This window comes from Euleptes europaea, chromosome 12, assembly GCF_029931775.1.
Source record: "Euleptes europaea isolate rEulEur1 chromosome 12, rEulEur1.hap1, whole genome shotgun sequence".
Lineage (NCBI taxonomy): Eukaryota > Metazoa > Chordata > Lepidosauria > Squamata > Sphaerodactylidae > Euleptes > Euleptes europaea.
In genome coordinates, this window is record NC_079323.1 from 23,650,124 (window position 1) to 23,671,756 (window position 21,633).

The window sequence follows — 21,633 nt, forward strand, 5'->3', positions numbered from 1 at the left end:
TTTTACTAGTAGCCACGAATACCCCTCTCCTCCATGAACATGTCCACTCCCCTTTTTTTCTCCTTTGATACTGCACAGAGTACCTTTATTTTTCTTCTCTTTTTTATATATATTTTTATTGTTTTTCAATAATTACTGTACATCTCATTTGACAATACATCCTATATACCAATCTTTAAGTCAATAAAAAATTAAAGAATTATTAGGTGTATGTCTTCAGTATTAAATATAATTAGTTATAATTGACTTCCCCACCGACTTCCTCCCTCCCTACAAATATCTGGTATTTCCTTTGTATTAAATGTTTTCTAATCCTTATAATAAAAAACTTATAATAATAACGACTTATAAGTATTATTATAAGTTTTTTATTATTATAATCCTTATGTCATTATTATGCTTTCCCTTATTTAATATATTTTCGATAAGCAATAATAATATGATATTGATAATAAAGAGAGAAAAAAGGGGGGAAATCATTAAAAAAAATAAATACAGAGACAGAACAAAACACATTAACATAATATGTCCACTCCCCTCTTAAAGCCTTCCAAGTTGGCGGCCATCCCCTCATCCCGAGGCAGGGAGTTCCACAATTGAATCACGAATTGCGTAGCGGCAGGCCGAACGCCCCGTTTTTAGAAGGAGCCTCCACAAAAGCACACCCACCGAAAGCAGGGAAAAAAAGAAAAGAAAAGAAAGAAGAGAGACGGCCTTCCGCCAGCCCGCCGGCGAGTACGAACCACGCCTGACCAACCCAGGTCAAAGCCAGAGTCGGCAATGCGGGACGCGGCGACCGGGCTCCGCCAGGGCCGGGCCGGGCCTGCAGCTCCAGGCCCGGATTACCCAGCGGGCCCCTCTCTCGCGCAGGCGCGCTGAGGCGGCAGCTCAGGAAGAGGCCAATGGAATAAACAACCCCGCCGCCGCGGCCGCCGCCGGGACCACTGAGCAGCCTGGCCGAGGCTTCCCTCCTCCTCCTCCCCCTCCCGCCCCGTCTTCCTCGGCGGGCTCACTCGGCCTCCCCCCCTCCCCCGCCCCGCCGGCGGCCCTGAGGCTGTCACCGCGGCTGCTCCCGCTCCCCGCCTCGCCTCCCCCATGGTGCGGCGGCCGGCGGCGGCGGCGGTGCCTCCTGAGGCGGCCTCGCTCTCGCGGCCATGAACAGCGGCGGGCTGCCCTGCGCCTCCCCGGTGGTGGGGCCGGGGGTCCCGGCGGCGGCGGCGGCCCCCCCCGTGGGCGGCGGGGTGAAGCTCAAGTTCTGCCGCTACTACGCCAAGGACAAGACGTGCTTCTACGGCGAGGAGTGCCAGTTCCTCCACGAGGAGCCCGGCGGCGCCTCCTCCGCCGCCTGCCCGGGCCCCCCGCCGCAGCCGCCGCCCCCGCCGCCCCCGGGAGCCCTCGGCGGGCTTCCGCTCGGGCTCCCGCCGGGCCCTGCCGCGCCTCCCGTCGCCGCCTCGCCGGGGCATGGCGGCGGCGGCGGCTACCCGGGGCCCGGGGCGGTGGCGCCGGTGCCGAAGAAGCCGCCCGAGTTGGTGGCGGGAGGCGGCGGAGCGGGGATGGACGGACCCCGGCTGGCCAGTGAGTGTGGGCGAGGCCCGGGGGGGTGGCGGCTTCGGCCTGCCGTTGCGGTGGGCGGCCCTCTGCCCCGAGGGGGGAGGCTCCGGAGCAAGGCTGCTGGCCTCTGGGGGGAGGAGGCCCGTTCCCGTTTTGGGAGAGGAGCTGCAGCCCGGGTTGCTGGAGGTGTTGCAAAGGGGGGGGGGGGGTTCATTGTGCTGTTTTTTCTCCCCTCCCATCTTCGGCCATTTATTCATGGAAGGTTTTGCATTGGATTTGTCACTCTGGATCAGTGGTTCCCAACCTTTTTTTGACCAGGGACCACTAGGACTTTTTTGTTCGGTGCAGGGACCCCAAGGTTCAAAGTAAAAATTCCGGGAATTTGAAAATAAACTTTAATCAGAACTGTTAGTTCAACATTAAACTTAGAATAATATTTGAATATATATATATATATTTATAATAGAGAACTTTTAATTGAAAATATTAATTTATTATGGGTTTATAACTTTGTTTCGCGGACCTTAATTTAGTTCTCGCGGACCCCTGGGGATCCACGGACCCCCAGTTGGGAACCAGTGCTCTAGATGCACATTTTCCCCACCTGAATTCTCAAAACTCTGCATGGCGGCTTATGGTTGAGTTTCGAGAATATGGATGGGGGGGAAAATGCGTCTAAAGAGTGGCAAATCCAATGCAAAACCTTCCATGAATAAATGGCCTTCGGCCCCTAATGGCTGTGGAGTCAGGAGGTTGACTTGATTGGGGTTTGTGCGTGTGCAAAGTGCCTTCAAGTCGCAGCCGACCCATGGCGACCCCTTATGGGGTTTTCATGGCAAGAGACGAACAGAGGTGGTTTGCCAGTGCCTTCCTCTGCGCAGCAACCCTGGCCTTCCTTGGGGGTCTCCCATCCAAATACTAACCCAGCAAAGGTTTTGTGCATACAGAAGAATAGCGACAGAGCAAAAAACATCAGCATCCCCAGCATGTAAATGCAGTGATGGAAAAGTCGTTACCTCTTGAATTTCTGTTTGCCACAGTGCTGTTAAAAATGCAAAAAACCTGCCAGGAAATCAGTTGGCAACCCTCATAGTGAACATGGCTGTCAAAAGAGCCATAGACATGGGGTGGCTGTGAGGGGAGCAGAAGATAGCATGGATCTGAAACTCTCAGAGATATCCCCTAAAAGTTCAAACCCCTGCCCACCCCAGCCAAGAAAAGTAAGTCTCTAGCACTTACATAGGTGTGTGTGTGTGTAAAGTGCCATCAAGTCGCACCCGACTCATGGCGACCCCTTATGGGGTTTTCATAGCAGGAGATGAACAGAGGTGGTTTGCCAGTGCCTTCCTCTGCACAGCAACCCTGGACTTCCTTGGTGGTCTCCCATCCAAATACCAACCAGGGCTGACCCTGCTTAGCTTCTGAGATCTGACAAAATCAGGCTAGCTAGCCTGGGCCATCCAGGTCAGGGCTCTGATTGGGGTTTAGGGTAGGGGAAATGGTAGGGTGATGGGGTAGAGGCTTTTGGGTGAAGATAGGTGTGTGTGTATTGGGTTTTTAGCTATAGCTCTTAGAGACTATATGTGTCATAAAACAGAAAAGGCACAGATGTTTCAAAACAAGGTACCCTAGAACATGACTTTCCCCAACATTTAAACATTTATACTCCATCTTTCCTCCTGGTTCAAGGCAGCCTATGGTAATGGTTAAAATCATTTTCATTTAAAACCAGAAAATAACAAGCCCCGCATTTCTTCCTCACCCCTTAAACGATGTATCCCATTCAAACCCCCTCAAAAGCCCTGGCGAACAAATGTGAAATAGCCTATGTTAATATAATTCTCCCATGCAGATTATGCAAGAAGAAGGGCTATTATAAAGCCACTTTTCTCCTTTAGTAAGATGTACAAGGTGAAATGGTCTGGAGGAGAATCTGTGGGAAAATGGTTGTTCATCTGCAGAATACTTTTCTTGAGAGCCCGCATGGTGTAGTGGTTAAGAGCAGTGGTTAAGAGTGGTGGACTCTAATCTGGAGAAACGGGTTTAGTTCCCCACTTTGAGGAGGTCCTTGGGCTAGTCTCTCTGAACTCTCTCAGCCCCCCTTACCTCATGGGGTGTTTGTTGTGGGGAACGGAAGGTGATTGTAAACCGATTTGATTCTTCCTTAAGTGGCAGAGAAAGTCGACATATAAAAAACCAACTCTTATTCTTCTTCTGTCTTCTCTTAACTGAGTAGTGTAAAATCTACAAGTGTAATTAGCTAAATTGTGAACATCTCATAACATTTGAATACTTGCAATTAAAAAAAAACAACAACCATGAGGATAGCTTCACTTGGATAATATCCCCATTGTGCAGTCGAGATCCGCCTAGAAGTCAGCATTAAATTTATTTATAAACCAATACAGTTTGTGTTCTCTCTCCCCTTCCATCCAAAGAAAACACACTGAGCTTTGCTGTGCATAGTATAGTACCACAGCTACACTATTGTTGAAGTCCTTTGTAAGCTTGTAATACACATGGATCTTTGCCTTGAGGTGATTACAGAAAGTCACTGTGTTGTGGAAAAAGTAGTCATGTGTATTATGCCATTCTCCAGTATGCTATACCACTTTATATCACTTACAATGCTGCCCTGTGCAGAGTTACTGCTGTCTAAGTCCATTGATTTCAGTGGGCTTATACCAGAGTAATTCTGCAGAAGATTACACTGTTACAGCCCCAGAGTTCAAAGGGGCCTTATTGGTTGCCTAGTCCAACCAGCTCAGTGCAGGGTATCCAAAGCTAGAGCATTGTGGACTTGTCTACATTTTTCATTGTTAGGTATTTGTGTTGTTTCTAGTTTGTAATTCTTATGAAACATCTTCAAAGCGATTTGCTGAAATTGGATGCAACAGTGGTGCTCCTCTTAATTAGTGACATGAGCTTTGCAGAAAGCATTATAACTTCAAAAGAAAAATGAATCGCATGTTAACATTTCGCCATTCAGTTTACCTTTCTGAGATTAAAACTGGAGAAGCATGAATGCTTGCCGTCTATTACTCTTTAATACAATGCAAATGTAATGGGAGATGGCCAGTAGAATAGTCATACAGCCTTTTCAATCAGACCCTTGGGCATTGAAGGAAAGGTTGTTTTATGTAGATTGGAAAACCATGAGAATACATTCCAACTATGGGATGTATGTGCTGCCATGCATCATGTGCCACATCTAATTTTTTGATGGAATGTTAATTTTTGGTGAAAAGAATGGCTATCCATCACATGCATTCTTAAAACTCCTACAAAATTTACAGCGGTAGTAGATTCTGCTTTTTACTTGGCTTTCTCAGAGACTCTGAGTCATCTTGCTTTTCTAAAAGGAAATCTGATTGGTTCTGATAGCCACAGTATTACTACCCTCTCAGCCAATAAGATCCCCTTTTTGCAGGCCTGCGGTCAAACCAGCTGTGAGCAGCTGATGCCTATTTAGGCACTCCTAAATTGTTACAGAAACCAAAAGAATGCCACCTCTAAGATGTGCTGGTCAGGTTTCCCCCCCCCCTTTAAAAAAGAAAAAGAACTGCTAAAGCTGAATGTCTGAGCTTTGTGCTTATAAAGTCTTAACACTGAAAGGTCTCCTTTGGTACTCAAGTAAAGAATTGCACCTACAATGCAGGACAAAATTATTAAGGACTGGAATTGAAATTAATGTTTCTCTTATAATTACAATGGTTTGATCTATCGAAAGGTGGCCTTACAAGACTCATTGTAGATTTGTGTGTCTGTTGTGCCTGGCCTAACAATAGCACAGTTGTTACTAAGAGAAATTAACTGGATTTTTTAAAAAGATCTGCAACCGAGAATGCTGATTTTCTCTGTAGTGATTCTGATTTGCTTGTGCGTTAGGCTCATGAAGGCTGATTTAATTTTTACAATAATAAGTAGGCATTGAAAGTTCTGGAATAATCAGTTGTGCAGTACCTTGGTTCAATTTGCAAGTTGAACATGAATTACTTTTTAAGAATTCTCACTGAGACTTAATCTTTTGTAATGTATTTCAAATCGTTGTCCATGTCAAAGACAGGGGTTTCTGACCCACCATGTCCTTGCAAGGATGATTTGATTCCCCTGTCCTCAAACCTGAGACCTTGTAATAAATCTCCTGAGAGGCAGCATGGTGTAGTGGTTAAGAGTGGTGGTTTGGAGCTGTGGACTCTAATCTGGTGAACCGGGTTGAAGCCAGCTGGAGGACCTTGGGCTAGTCACAGCTCTCTTAGAGCTCTCTCAGCCTCACCTACCTCAAAGGGTGTCTTTTATGGGCAGGGGAAGGGAAAGTGATTGTAAGCCGGTTTGATTCTTCCTTGAGCGGTAGAGAAAGTCAGCATATAAAAACCAACTCTTCTTCTTCTGGCAGTTGGACCAAAACTGGGTTTGGACTCTCACACATGCAATAGAATACACCAATAAAAGCAACAGCTTTATTGAAAAGATTAAAGAAAAGGTTCAGGCTTAAGCATAAGGCAAAAGGACAAGCAGATGCAATAAAATAAAAGAATCTAGCTTCCTAACATTCACTTACATATGTGAAGGCAAGCAGGTTACAACATATTCAAATCAGCATAAGTAGCAAATCAGCAGATAGGAGATGCAGCAAGATGGTCCCTGGCCCATTATTGGCCTGATGGTGTTATTGGGCAATGCTTGGGAAAAATTTGTGCCAATTGGTTATAGGCTGACTTTATAGGAAATTGGACCACGGGCCCTGACCAGCATAAGCCAATCAAGAAGGTGATCCAAAAGATGATTCTCAAAGAGGAATAAGATTCCCCTCTCCCATCTGACGTCACCGAGAGCAGTTAAGTCAGATCACTGAAATGCAAATATGTGATTTCAAGATTTTCATCTTATCTTGGGAACAGCCGAAGATTTGTAATCATTTGACAGGGAACTCTCCTGTGTTATTCTTTATCATTTGGATGACACATTAGGAAACCGGTTATTGCTTTAAATGTATGACATGGCCAACTCGCTGATGTTTATAAACTGTCAGATTGATTGATACAGAGGTGACCATTTCTCTTGACAGTCCAGAAGGTGTAATATTTGGTTCCTACTGGACAGTTTAGTACTTAGATTGCATGTATTTTTGAGTTTTGTGAAATGAAAAAAGCACAATTCAACTGAATATAAATTAAGCACATTTTAAATATATAGTACTAAATTTCATTGTTTTTAGGTGAGCGTATGACCTTACATCTATGATGAATACCAGATTCTATTTAGTAAGTGTTGAATGCATCTAGTGCGTTTGTAAGCATGTTGTGATGGTGGAACTATACCACATCCTATCTGTGGCACATTGTAACCTTGGTGTATAATTCTAGTGTGCTAAGTATGATTGATTCTATTCGTTGTACATAACAAAAATACTATCAAGAAAGGGATCTTTCTAAAATAGTATGAAGATGATGGAAAGATATGCGATAAATTTAACTTACATTAATTAATATGGTTTTAGAGTAAAGGGTAATATAATGCTGTCCAGTGGTTTTTCAAAATGGTGGTGCTGTAACTGGAATGTATATGAGGATGTGCCTTCTGAGGGGGAAAAGGCAGTGTTCTAAGGCAAGAAATGGAGCTTGTCTGTGTTGTGGAGGGGAGGATAAGCTGAAAACGATAGAGTTGAAAGTGGTAGTAATATTTTTATCTGCATTAACCACTGGGTTTGGGTATGGCGAGTGTTCTGTGTTGGGAACTAAGAAAAGATTGAGACCAGTTAGTTAGATGAGATAGCCTTCTTTGGAAAGAGAGGAGAACTTGGAAGGTTACTGAATATAGTTTTAGTTAGGGAGAGGGTAAAAACTGCATTTTCTTTTTTTGAGAAATAGGTAAACAAGGTGGTTTGAAGTCTTGGTGAAAAAGATAGGGATTGCACCTGTAAAAATACTACTTGCTTGACTGGGTAAAGCACAGAAAAAAGTAGAGTAAAAAATCATACTGCATGACTGGGTATCTGGGTCAGTCCAGCTTATGGGTGTTCCAGTGCCACTAGAAAAGGAGTTAAAAGAACACAGATGTGACTGTTATGTGCAGTTGACTTTAAACATACTGTGGCTCTCTCTGTCTGATAAGATATGGAACACTATATTAAATCAATCTGTTCTCATATTGTTGGCATATTCTACCTAGAATTCTGATATTGGGAATGACTGTAACTTGGCTGCAAAATTTCTTTGCAGGAAATTAATGGAAGTGTAGTGATATGGCATAGATGACTCTGTACCATGACATCTAGTGCAGTCTTATTGCTCTTTGTTTTCCAAAGCTAAATGCACACCTACCTGTGAGATGGTGAATATAGATTTTTAGAGATTGTTGAATTTACATTCCCTGAGGGGTTTTTTTTGGGGTGGTGGTGGTGGTTTGCACCTCATCTTTATCTTGGAAAATTCCTAGACTTATTGAGTAGTGGTGTTCATGTGAGGTACTTGGGTCCTTTGGAATGGTAATTCTCACCTTTGGGTCCTAGTTCCCTGAAAGGTAAATGGGCTTATGAATGTTTTATATAAGTAAATAGAAGCATTACTCATACTTAATGAGGCTTATAAATCTTGTTTCCCCTACTAATATTACTAGAAAATGTTTTCTCTTATATCCTTCACTGTAATTCTGTTTGTTCTAAAACTTTGACAAAACACTCCCAAGAACCCTAACAACGTTGGGGACCTTGAAAGAAGATGTTACCTGTCTGTAGGTGGTGGGTCATGACTCAGACATCATGCTAAAAAAGAGGTTGTACCAACAGTACAAGTAACATTTTCTGAGAACAAGCTTGAAAGGGGTAAAGATGCACATAGAGTTGTTTTTTAAAAAACAAACAAACAAAAAACATGGATCCCCATGTTTTATTTGGGCATTAAGTACCACAGAGGAAGTGACTACTTTTCCCTTAGTTTTTAGATACTTTCCCCTGCATGTATAGATGTAATGTTTAATATATGCCACCTGGCATTTTTGCCCTCTTAATAACTGCCACTTCTGGCTGTCCACGATGCTGCAATTATATTCCCCCAACAATATACCAAGAGAGCCAGCGTGGTGTAGTGGTTAAGGTGTTGGACTAGACCTGGGAAACCCAGGTTCAAATTCCCACTCGTCCATGGAAGCTTGTTGGGTGACCGTGGGCCAGTCACGAACTCTCAGCTCTGACCCTGGCTAGTATTTGGATTGGAGTCCTCCAAGGAATACCAGGGTTGTGACACAGAGGCAAGCAATGGCAAACCACTTCTGAGCGTCCCTTGCCTTAAAATCCCTACGGGGTCGCCATAAGTAAGCTGTGACTTAACGGCAAAAAACCAGCAAAACACACACACAGGCGGTAGAAAAATCTTTGTTCTGTCACTGAGCTAATCAGGAGCTACTTGAAATGCAGTTGATGTCTGTCTCTGTAAACATATTAGATTCTCCAGGTTTTCAAAACATAGTGACATACATGCAAACATTCAACATCTTTGGAGATTATTTGTTGTTGTTCATACTTTTGACTATACTCTAGAAGTTACTATTGACAAATATTTTATGCAGTTGTAATTAAAGGCAAATGAAAACAATAACTGACAATCTTTCTCTAAAACTGGCTATGAATTTGGTAGTAGAAGGGGTATCGGAGACTTCTTTGGTTACAGTAATAATATTAGCACTTAAAGTCATAATATGCAACGTTCTTGACTGAAATACTGAGCAACGCACCATGCTCTTGAGACAAGCATATGGTTGAGGTTTCTGAAACAGAAATAGGTCAGCCGTAAGCTCCACATAATCAGCACTCTTTCAACTAAACTAAAAAACAAATTTGTCTATCCTGTATATAAATGGAGATTTCAAGCACTGATAGTAACAAAGCTTAATTCATTCCCCCCTTCATCTTAACTTGTAGCCTATAGTGTACTACACATTACATTACCTTTTTGACAATCCAACACAAATATCCAGTACGCATTCATGTTGAGCAGAGCAACTTTTACCCTCACACATTGTCTACTTTTGCATCTTCTGTGAATAGCAACAGTTCTGATAAAAGGGGCATTTTACAGCTGGTTTTTTTAAAAACCAGACATTGATGTACTTCACTTATATGATGTTTTTAACTATTAAATCCCCTTTACATCTGTTTAGAGACTTCACCATTGATCTCTATAGCAGATGAGACTGGGAGTGGGTCTTTAGTTCACGCATTATGTCCTTTGCTACCATCATCATGTTTAGAAATTAATGGCTGAACTCAAAGGTTATGGAGTTAAACCTGCATTCTCCTTACCTGGGGTATGAACCCCTACAGGTGAGTGAGGCAGGGATAAAGTCTTAACAGCCTCTCTCTGTCTGTCTTCTATGCTCTCCCTATACCTGGTACAAGCTCCATCTCTTTCATCAACAGTGGCTCTTTCTAAATCCATATGCTTCAGCAAGTAAATCAGTGTCAGGTGTTTGGAGCCCCTCCCTCCATCTTACCTTTTCTGTGCCTTCTGTCTTCAGTACTAGTAGAGTAAAAAGAAAAATTCTTACCAGTATAGGGTGGGGAAATATATTACTATTGGATCTCCTTAATAACATTTCAGAAAAATTTCACTTAGTGCACAGAAAATTATCAGCTTGTAAAATAACTCTCAGTGCATGCTTGCTCGCCTTTTGCATCACCTGCTGAGTTATTCTTACTAGCCCTGGTCACCAGCTTTGTCTATTCTGGTTGTAGAGCCAGCTACATACAGCTGGAGAGGCAACCAGTATGTGCAGTCTGCTCTTCCCTCCCGGAATAATGGGCTAGGTAAAGGTAATCTCCTGTGCAAGCACTGGGTCATTCCTGACCCATGGGGTGATGCCACATCCCGACATTTACTAGGCAGACTATGTTTATGGGGTGGTTTGCCAGTGCCTTCCACAGTCATCTACACTTTATCCCCAGCAAGCTGGGTATTCATTTTACCGACCTCAGAAGGATGGAAGGCTGAGTCAACCTTGAGCCCGCTACCTGAAACTGACTCCCATTGGTATCGAACTCCGGTTGTGAGCAGAGCTTTTGACTGCATTACTGCAGCTTACCACTCTGCGCCACGGGGCTCTTAATAATGGGCTACCAGCTTTTTAATCTTGGTTAGAGAATGAAAAAAGACATGTGTATGTTTGACCCTATGCTAAAAAAAATACAGCACTGTTGAGTAGGTATAGTTTGCCACAGGTCCTGCCTAGTTCAGTTGCAGCTTGCTGAAAGTGAGTGCCAAATGGTGAGGCTGATAACCATCATTGTTACGTATTTGCTTATAGCAATTCTTCACTTGGTTACAGGTGGTGTGTGTTTAAAGTACACAGTTTTAACTTATGTTCTTAAGTGCCTGCAATGCTGGTATCATCTAAAGTAAGTTTTCCATTTTCTTTTCAGTTCCAGGAATAGATGGAAGTGCTCTAGCTGAAGCTAGTCTTACAGACTCCTACTTCAGTACCAGTTTCATTGGTGTTAATGGATTTGGAAGTCCTGCAGAAGCAAAGTATCCTATGATGCAGGTAATTCTTCCTTTGGTACACTTTGCAGCTAGCTTGAAGTGCATTGAGAATTACAAATATTTCTGCAGCAAAATAGCTTATTTTTAATTTTTTTCTTGTAATTCAGGATCTAATTGGACTTGTCAACTAGTTTACAATGGATCAGCAGCAAATTAATTCTTCCTACCAATACTGGAATCAATGCAGTAGGAAGTGGGGCTATGTCATCCGGTTCAGATGCTTCTTCTCCTTGCCAGTCTCTACAGATGGTGAGACTGGGAGCAGCTGTTGGGCTTACATATTTAGTTACCTACTATCATCGCCCCCTATAGACACACTTTGCACACAAAGCTGTGACTGCATCAGCAGATCCCATGTTTGTATGAACATGGAATCTGCAACTATAGTTGTCTGTGTTCCGCATGCAGTGACACGTTGAGAGAATTAAGAAGGTTAGGGGAGAAGCTGTTTTTTTTGGGAGGGGGTTGTCTAATGCTCAGGACCTTCTCCCTTTTGAGTAAATGTGGTATATCTATCTAATCTCAGGGGCAGACTTGATACTGATTGGCTTGTTACTGTGTCCTTTTGTGGGTGCTTGTTCTCTCCTGCGTTGTGTTAAGGTTACATGAGAGTAAATAATTGGTGTTTTGAGTATTTTATCCTTAAGTTGTCCTCTACCTGTGCGCAGACTGAATTCTGTCAAGGTTGTTCCATTACAACTGTATTGTTAAATAAAGCCAAGACTTGAAAAATGACTTCATTATCATGCTTCTCCTGCCTAGTGTGGCTGATGTTCAGTCCCAGTGTAAGTGCTCTTGGCATAGTTAAAGTAGTGTAAGCAGTCAGTGCTTGTCAGTTGTATTCTGGACAATTTAAAATGGTAGCTTTTGTATCTGTGTGCCTAAAAGTACTGATCATTTAGGACCTTTCTCAGTTGTATGTGCTATTAATTCCTCAGAAAACAGTTTTATTCTCGTTTATGTCTGTAGTTTCAATGAGTGGCTAACTTTTCCCCTCCAGCAGCCTTCTTCCAGTGTTATATGATTATGCACTAATTGTGAATAGTCTCTGAACTCCAGAGAGTCATGTGAAGAGTGTTGTATGTCTGGCAGATCTTTTGACTTCTGGTTCTTGAAAAGCAGCTCTTTCATAGAATCATAGAGTTGGAAGGGACCACCAGGGTCATATAGTCCAACCCCCTGCACAATGCAGGAAATTACGAACTACCTCCCCCCCACAGCCCCAGTGACCCATACTTCATGCCCAGAAGATGGCCAAGATGCCTTCCCTCTCATGATCTGCCTAAGGTCATAGAATCAGCATAGCTGACAGATAGTCATCTAGCCTCTTCTTAAAAACCTCCAGAGAAGGAGAGCTTACCACCTCCTAAGGAAGCCTGTTCCACTGAGGAACTGCTCTAACTTTTTCAGATGTTGAGATTGTAGGCATGTAGGGATATGTATAAAAGGCAGAGAGATTATCAAAAGCAGTTAGATGTGGCATGGAACGGAGGGGGCATGTGTTCAAGAAAAATATGTGGAATTCTTGCTGGACATGCCTCAAGTAAGTCTTTGGATACTACACCCTATCAGTAGAATAGAAATAGGTAAGGTTAATTTTCTGATGTCTTTTCCCCTGCCTTTCATATTTGCTTGAATGAACATGTCCCGAGTCTTGCCGAGCATGTATTTTCCACATTGACTGTCATAGGCTCAGGCCCTTGCATTTTCAGATTAAAAAAAATGTCTTGGACCAGGATGTGCTAAGCAACATACAAACGTGGGGTAGGGAGGAAAGGATTGCAGTAAAGGCTGAAAAACTAAAGTGCAGAGCTTTTCATTGGAGTTGATATATTTTATAATCTGCCTTTTTTACACCATCTCTTATTGTTTTGTCAGCACTGGTCAGCTCCTCGGTTGCGTTGGATCACCCCAATATTGTCTAAATACAAACTTCCCTTGGAGTCCTGGGTGATATCCCACATAATGGGAGATATTCATCCTGATATCACTAGTTCTGTTGCAAGATTTTTGGCGGAGGTGATGTCGCTCAAACGTCAAAACAAAACAAGCACGTAAACTACGAGTTGAATGTTGAAACAGATTTTGTGATTTCAATGAGACTGGTTCAGGGGGAATATATTGTTATGGTATTAGTGATGCTATGTTTAGTAATTGTTTCTACTGTGTTTTAACCTTAAGTATACGTTGGGTGTTGTAAATTGGTTATGTGTTGTTGTATTATGTATTATTGTTATGGTTAAGCTCAAGATCTTTGGTCAAAGGAGCTAGTAAATAAATGGAATGGAATGGGATATAATCTGCCTTTCTCACTGAGGTGGATTGCACGATGTAACACGGTGTAATCAAATAGTATGAGACAGCTAATAAGCAGTGCAATAGGACTAGGATTACAGAAGTTAGAAATGGAGCAAAAAAGTATCAGACATGATGTGCCAGACTAGATGGACCTTTGGTCTGATCCTGCTGTTCTGCTCATAGGTTCTAAGAGATGAGGTGGAGTTCTGTGTGTTCTAAAATGAAGCCATGTCAAAAATGGGGTGTATGATATATATCCCCCATGGTGCAGAAAAACAGTGTTGGTAGTATTAAATGCGACAATTTGCTAGATTTCCCTTTAAAGAGAAATTATTTGCCAAATAGGAAGATCCATACTTAGGGACACTACCTGGCAGGGAATGTAATAGCATTTACTGAGCTCAGTGTGCATGGTAGCAGTGGAAGAGCTACAGACTCCATCTTGTCATGCTTCTCAGCTGCAAACTCCATGCTCAGGATGAGAGATGGGTAGATGGCAGTAAGGCTCTAGTCCCAGGCCCAGCTTTTTGCATGCCCCCCACTAAGCTCTTTGCTTTTGTTTTTTGAGTGCTTGAGAAACAGGAGTTGCCTAATGAGTAGTGGACTGTGTTAAAGTCTTTGTTGTTGCAGTTAAGCTAATAGATTTTCTCCTGTAGGAATTAATAGGTAGAGAAAATGTTTGCCCTTTTGCTCAAAATATGGCTCCTGGAAAGATTTTTCCTGTTATGTATCTAATCTTCCCCTCTTCTTAGGTTAATATGATAGATGGGTACATCATTGTAGTCCATCCTCTTTGACTTCTATTAAATATTGTAAAGTGTTGTCATGTTCTTCCTGTTTAATACGTTCTCTGATTTTATCATTTTACTCACCACCAGCCCTTAGATAATTGTTGTCGTTTAATTCCTTTCATAGACGGACTTTGCACATTCGTGATGTTCTGTGGATCTGCTCATTTTTCATGTGGCAAAGTTGTATAAATACTTTCCCACATGCGTGTTGAGATTTTCACAGTTTCGGTTTGTCCCATAGCACTGTGATGAAAGCATCAGGTCCACGCAGCATTGGAGTTTGGTCCACTAAACCCAGAAGTTCAAAAGATAGTGTCTTAACTGATTCTTTGTTCTTGGTGAATTGCAGCTCATTGTGAAGTACAGAGGACAGAATAGAAAAGGAAGAGTTTTAGTGGGCACTGGTTGATGTTTCTTCCTTTTCATTGATAAAACCATAGCAGAAACTTAAAGAAGCAATATGTAAGGGCATTGGGGTATAAACAGCCACATGAAAACAAATCACAATGATGATGAGAAAACAGAATTCAATCCCTGGGAAAAGGCAGATTAGAGAAAAAACACAACCAACCATGTCAGAAAGATCCATGGAGTTGCTGTACGTAGGAAACTAACCATAATGTAAAACGCGCTACCTTGTTTTGGTCCTTGAACCAATAGCTGTGTTTAAATGTGGTGGTCTTTCAAAACAAGCAACCCTTCCAGAGCCAAAGAACAATTTGAGTCTTCTCTGGTGAAACTAGGATGCAGTGGTTAGAAGGCTAAGCTCAGAGCAGTCACATTTCTAGTAAAGACATTTGAAAGAGAATGGCAAGGCCTGTTGGGTGTACCAAAAGGTGTGTAAAAGAGTTGTTCAAAGTCTGTGAAAAATAGGTAATTGTCACATTAACATCCTCAACATCCTGTTGTCATCTTTTTCTTCTGGATTCTACAAGCATTTCCATCATGCTTCCTAGACTGTTACCTGGGCCAAAGAGCTAAAAACGTGTGTTTCTTTAAAAAAAGGAAAAGAACAGAACACTGAGATGGTGTGCTTCGTGCTCATGTACAGTCGCAGGAGGGAGAACCCTTTGTTTCCTGGTTTAATAAATAGTGGACAGAATTGACACATTTTTCAGAGCCCTTTAGGAAAGTTAATTATATGAGAAAGAGGAAAGATGCCTGCATATGATGGAGGATTTGATGCTGCTTTGCCTGTAGGGCCTGGATGGTGACCATTTGTCCACGTTTTATTGTGTTTAGGCTAAAATTTCAATAAGCCATTATGACATATTTGGATCCATAGCAACAGTGTGCTGTATACTGAATCAAAGAAATTCAGAAGGATCAACATGCAACTGAGTGTCCCCTGAGTAGATGTAATAAAGGGTGGAAGGATTGTAGGGTTTTTTCCTGATCTAGTTCTGTCAGTATGTTCCATCTTGTGGTGAGCACTTACATTTGTGGAAGAGTTTGACTTTCAGAACGTGTTATAAATCCTAATTTTAAAAAGAGCAGACAATCTGTTTTCTATAAAGGTTTTTGAGTTTTTCCTTGTATATTTTGCTTTTCATTTTTACCTCTTTATGGCTACTGTTATACTGAAAAAATGATTTTCCAGTTCTTAAGATGGGATCAGATATTTTGTATAGCATTGACTTTTTATTGTTCATGAATTTAAAGCATTAATTAAAAAAAACAGAATTTTGAGGCTGTCAAAAAGTTCGTATCACGGCTTCTTCATTTTTTAAATATGCAAAATTAAAGTGGTCAGCTTAATCCCATCGAGATGGTAGGCAGGAGTGACTCAGGATTTGAGGTACCTACTATTCTGGATGAGGTTGCACCCCCTTTCAGGAGCAGCTTTGGGATGTTGCTGGACCTGGGCCTGCTGCTGGACAAGCAGAATAAGGAAGTGGTGGTGGTGGTATCTTGGGGTGCCTTTTACCACCTGCAGCCTTTCCTGGGCTGAAAAGATCTGGCCACCCTGGTGGGTGCTCTGGTAACACCTTGATTAGATTACTGCGATGTGCTCTATGTGAGGCAGTCCTTAAAAAGTCTTCAGAGCTTGCAATTAGTCAGAATGCTTCAGCCTGGTTGCTGACTGGAGTGGGTCATAGGGACCCTGCCCTCCAGTTTTAGGCCATCTACACTGGCTTCCAGTTTGCTTCCTGGCCCAGTTCAAGTTGCTGGTATTGACCTTTAAAGTCCCATACAGTTTGAGACCAGCATATTTTAAGGAGTATCTACTCGTGTATGAACCTACCAGACCACTACAGGCATCTTCTGAGGTCCTGCTTCAGATCCCCCTGATTTTTAAAGCTAGAAGAGTGGCAACCCGAGAGAGGGCCTTCTTGGTCATGGCACTCTGCAGGGATATTAGTCTGCCAGCTTCTATCACTGTCTTCTGCTAGCAGATGAAGACTTGTTTGTTTTGCATGACATTCTCTCAGTGATTTCTCCTTCCTGCCTTGTGTTTCAATTTGCTCTCTTGGATTTTATATACGCTTATTGTAACTGTTTTTAACTGTAACTGTATATACGCTTATAAACCCTTATTGTAACTGTTTTTATTATGTTTGTTCTAACTGTTAGCTGCCTTAGTGGCCTTGATTGGGCAGAAAGGCAGGATATAACTGTTGAATGAATGCCAGTCAGGCAGCTGTAACTTTGTTTTGTATTGTTTGATTCTGATGATTAAATAATTTCACATAAGTGGCTTCCCACTTTTGAGACTTCCTTCCCTCTGGCCTCAATGACAGCAGTGGGAAGGGGGGGGGGCTCTTGCTGAAGCTGGATTCAGGCACAGCAATGGGTGTTTTGTTTGAACACTCTCCAATTTTTACGTCCTCAGAAAACAAAGGTTTCAGTTAACTATCTTGCAGCGAGTATTTTATCCATTTTAAATGTTGAGCTGAAACTACAAATGGTCCAAATAACTTTATTTATAGACTGCAATTTTGGTTTTTTCCCCACCACTTTCTGCAGAGGATGACAAATAGCAGCAGTTCCCCCAGCCTTCTCAATGACAGTGCCAAGTCGTATGCAGGCCATGGTAAGAGGGTTTTTCTTCTTAAAATCTGTTTAAAACTTAGCTTTAGCGTACTGGTATTACTGGGAAAACAGTTGAACAAGCTCTTTAACTGGAACACAGAACATTAGAAGTTTAAATTCATTTAGTGTTTTTGGGGAAGGGGTGTGTGTGGCTTCTATAGATTTTTTCCTGCAATATTTAGCCTGTCCTTATTAATACTTTAAAGCAAGAAATGTCTTTTAAAGCTTAAAAAAGCCTTCATTAGCCAAAGAGTTACTGTAGATGCAAGCAAAGACTTGGTCACACTTGGGGAACTGCTGACGCTTTATTATGGAAGAGGGATGGAAGATCTCTTATGTCAGCTTACAGGTTGCTTCTGAAAGTCCCCACAATTACAAAAGGTGTTTGAATGGGATGGTGGTGGAGAATGTAGCTAGAAAGCCCCTTTGGTGTAGTTGTTTTGGATCTCATCCTTGCTGATAAATTGGGACAACAAGAACCAGCTGATTCCATCCATATTAAATTCCAAACATAATTATCTTAAGACCACTTATCCTATTGCAATTTGGTGGCTAGTAAGTAGCCAGTTGAAACCTGTTTAAAGGCTCTGTATCTGTTCCTCAGAAGTTTAAAATGTTTGAATATTTCACATAGTGTACTGATTTTGCATACTCAGAGAAACATCTTTAAAAATCAGGTGATGGAGTTTATTCTGGCTGGGAAGGCAGAAAGCTTGGTTAGTATTGATTCACTAGACTAGCTTTCCATGGTAATCAAGTTATGAACTTGGGGGGTTGGCCTGATTCATGGATAAACACTTTAGTGCTGTTGCTAGAAGTGGCTTCTCTCAGTTAACAACTAGCTCCTAAACTGGCCCCTTATCCCCTGTTAACATAGATAATGTAACCTCCAGATTGGACTATTGTAATGAGCTCTACATGGAGCTTCCTTTGAAGACATATGGGAAACTCCCATTGGTACAAAATGCAGCAGCAAAGCTACTGTCTGGGTCCAGCCAATCAGAACACACGACTGTACTCCATGTCAGTTGCACTGACAGCCTATTTACTGCTGTTTGAACAATTCAAAGGGCTGGTTATTACTGTTAAAGCCCTTTATAGCCCAGGGCCCTCATACTTTTCAAACCCCATCTCTCTGTATGATCACCTGTGCTTCGTTTAAGACTGTCTATATATCTGTAGCAAGATCATGGACCTTTTCCATGGCAGGCCCAATGCTTTGGAATGGCCTGCCGTAGTGGGTGAGAAAAGCACCACCACTTACTACATGTATTTCATAAGCATGTGTGACAGTGTCATTCCAGAGTGCATTTGGAGGAAGGTAAATTGCATCAGCAGATTTGGCTGTGCTCATTTAGAATACTATGTGTTTTAAATCTTGAGTGCTTTTAAACCTGTTAACTAGTGTATTTTAATGCTGTTAACTTGGATGTTAGGAGCCCCGTGGCACAGAGTGGTAAGCTGCAGTACTTCAGTCAAAGCTCTGCTCATGACCTGAGTTCGATCCCGACAGAAGTTGGTTTCAGGTAGCCGGCTCAAGGTTGACTCAGCCTTCCATCCTTCCGAGGTCGGTCAAATGAGTACTCAGCTTGCTGGGGGTAAAGGGAAGATGACTGGGGAAGGCACTGGCAAACCACCCTGTAAACAAAGTCTGCCTAGTAAACGTCGGGATGTGACATTACCCTATGGGTCAGGAATGACCCGGTGCTTGCACAGGGGACCTTTTTTAACTTACTGTTATACCTTGTGTCTGCAAAACTTGGTTGCTGCATTGCTAACTGCCCTGAGGTCTGAGGAGATTGGGCAGGATAGAAATTTTAAAATAAATACAAAAAATGCAAATAAGTGAATTTGAGTGAATCCTCGTGAACGTGGAAGGTGTCAGACCACTTGAGGTGGACAGTTTGTAGGCTTGCTATATACATGTGTTAACCTTTGATTTTGCTTCCTGGCTACTGAGTACTTTGAATATACACCTGTACCATTTTTCAGGCTTGTCTTTGCATCCCTAAGAGCTGACCTATTAAATTACTCTCCTTGTAGCACTCGGTGCTGCTCCATCCTTATTCCTTCATCTGTTGTGAGGGAACTGCTGACAAACCTGTCCCCTGTTGCAACCTGGCAGTTTCCCATTTTGCCCTTCACACCTGAGCTGTGGTTAAAGTGATACCGCAGTTCAGCTGTGAACTGGGGGGGGGGGCTGTTAAATTGCTGCAGGAGGGGAAATGCAAAACTTAGCTCCGGCCCCTCCTTGGATTGTCTATGGGTGGAGTAACCACATGGTTGCTTTTCCCACAGCCTGTCTGCGCTTCCACCTTTGATTCCATGGAATCATAGAGTTGGAAGAGGCCATACAGGCCATCTAGTCCAACCTCCCCCTGTTCAATGCAGGATCAGCCTACATCATCCCTGACAAGCGCTTGTCCAGCCACTGTTTGAAGACTGCCTGTGAGGGGGAGCTTGCCACCTCCTTAGGCAGCTGATTGCCCTGCCGAGCTGCTCTTACTGTAAAAAAAATGTCCTAGTACCTTTCCTCCCGTAATTTAAACCCATTCTTGCGAGTCCTATCCTCTGCTGCCAACAGGAACAGCTCCCCTGCCCTCCTCTAAGTGACGGCCCTTCAAACACTTTAAGAGAGCAATCAAGTCCCCCCCCCTCAACCTCCACTTCTCCAGACTAAACGTTCTCAGATTCCTCAGCCTTTCCTTGTAGGGCTTCGTCTCCAGGCCCCTGATCATCCTCTCCACTCTCTTCTGCACCAACTCCATGCTGTCCTTTTTGAAGCGAAGTCTCCAGAACTGCACACAGTACTCCTGGTGCAGTCTGACCAATACGATGTACAGTGGGACTATGACATCTTGTGATTTGGATGTTACATCTCTGCTGATATACTTCAAGACTGCATTAGCCTTTTTTGCCGCTGCATGACACTGATGCAAAGGAATGCTAGAATATCTTGTAGATAGTCTGTTTCAAGGATTTATATTGCTATAATAGTTCTTGCATAGCATATTGTAAAATCTTAACATTAATTTCATAGACGTTTTATTATTTAATGTTTGGCTTACCTTTTGCTTCTGAAGGATCCCCAAAACAGTGTATAGAACAAAATCTAATTAAATTACAGTTTCATCTCTCATCTTTGATGCACAGCTTTGCTGTGGCGTGGTTTCTTACTGCACCTTAGTTTTCAGTTCGTAACGGTGGGTTGGCTGTGGTTGGCCCTTTTGACTGGCCATGGAAAGGTGTGTTTGGGTTGAATTCAGTACATGCTGTGAATTTGTTATGTACTCTGCCATTGGCTGCTGTAATTTGGACTCTACAACAGCTAAACATTTTCCAGCAGCTACAACACGTGGAGTTACTCATGAGAACAGGCTATAGTTTCATGTATAACGTATGGAAATCAAATGAGGTACCGTATATACTCATGTATAAGCCGACCCGCGTATAAGCTGAGGTGCCTAATTTTACCCCAAAAATGTGGAAAAATTAGGCACCCGTGTATAAGCCGAGGGTCGGCTTACACAATGCCCCTGCCCCAGGTCGCCCTCCCGCCCGGCCTCCCGGGCCCTCCAGACCCACCCTGACCCCAGCGCCACCCTAGGGGGGAAAGAGAAGAGCCCCTGAACCCCTTACTCACCGGGAGGACGAGGCCTGCTGATCAGCTGGAGGTGGCGGCAGGGAAGGCACGCAGGCCGGAGGCGGCAGCGGGGCCCTGCCTGAGCGCAGGCAGGCCCTGCAGGCCTCTCCCAGGCCGCAGAGAAGGCGTGCGGGATGGCGGCGGCAGCGGCGGTAAGTTCCCCCTCCCTCTATCCCTCCTCCCTCCTCCCTCCTCCCCCCTCCCCTCGCCTACCGTATTGACCCGCGTATAAGCCGAGTTGGCTTTTTTCAGCCCTTTTTTTGGGCTGAAAAACTCGGCTTATACGCGAGTATATACGGTAATTGTTTCATTGTACAAGAGTAGCACATTTTCCAGCATTTGGCTGTTTGAGCCTGTTTGAAATCACTGTGGTTTTGGTGTTTGACTAGCTAATTTAAGAGGTAAGCTGTGTAGATGTCATGGACTTTTCATTTAATTTGTCTCTGTGACATTTCGGCCGCTTCCATCGAGATCAGCTCTGTGTGACCTCTTATAAACTGGTTTGGTCAGCTGCCACTCACTCTGGAGCCTTTTCTGAGCTCACATCATGGAATAAGTTTTAGATCTGGCAAGACAGAATAGTTCAGGGTGGCCTTTTTGTAATTGTAGGCTCAGCCTGTGTGGAGCAGTTTGATACGGTCTTTGAGTATAAACGTTTAATCTTTCCTATGTGTTGGTTTTTGAAAACCACCTTAAGTCCACCATGTGGAGAAAGGTTAAAATATGTAAAAGAATAATCTGCTTAGTTCTGAGTAAGATATTGAAGGCACTGAGAGTATCA

General features: G+C 43.0%; 1 protein-coding gene across 2 annotated transcripts in view; it reads left to right on the forward strand.

The window, feature by feature from the left end:
* Nucleotides 1-1,154: 1,154 nt before the first annotated feature.
* PAN3 (poly(A) specific ribonuclease subunit PAN3) overlaps nucleotides 1,155-21,633 on the forward strand; it is a 62,746-nt gene continuing 42,267 nt past the window's right edge. Inside the window, exons 1-3 of one of the 2 annotated variants that reach the window (XM_056858426.1) lie at nucleotides 1,155-1,575; nucleotides 10,967-11,088; nucleotides 17,144-17,210. In XM_056858426.1, the coding sequence (XP_056714404.1) occupies nucleotides 1,155-1,575; nucleotides 10,967-11,088; nucleotides 17,144-17,210 (610 nt within the window). The remainder of the gene's footprint in view (nucleotides 1,576-10,966; nucleotides 11,089-17,143; nucleotides 17,211-21,633) is intronic. The other variant, XM_056858427.1, reaches the window with a different exon arrangement.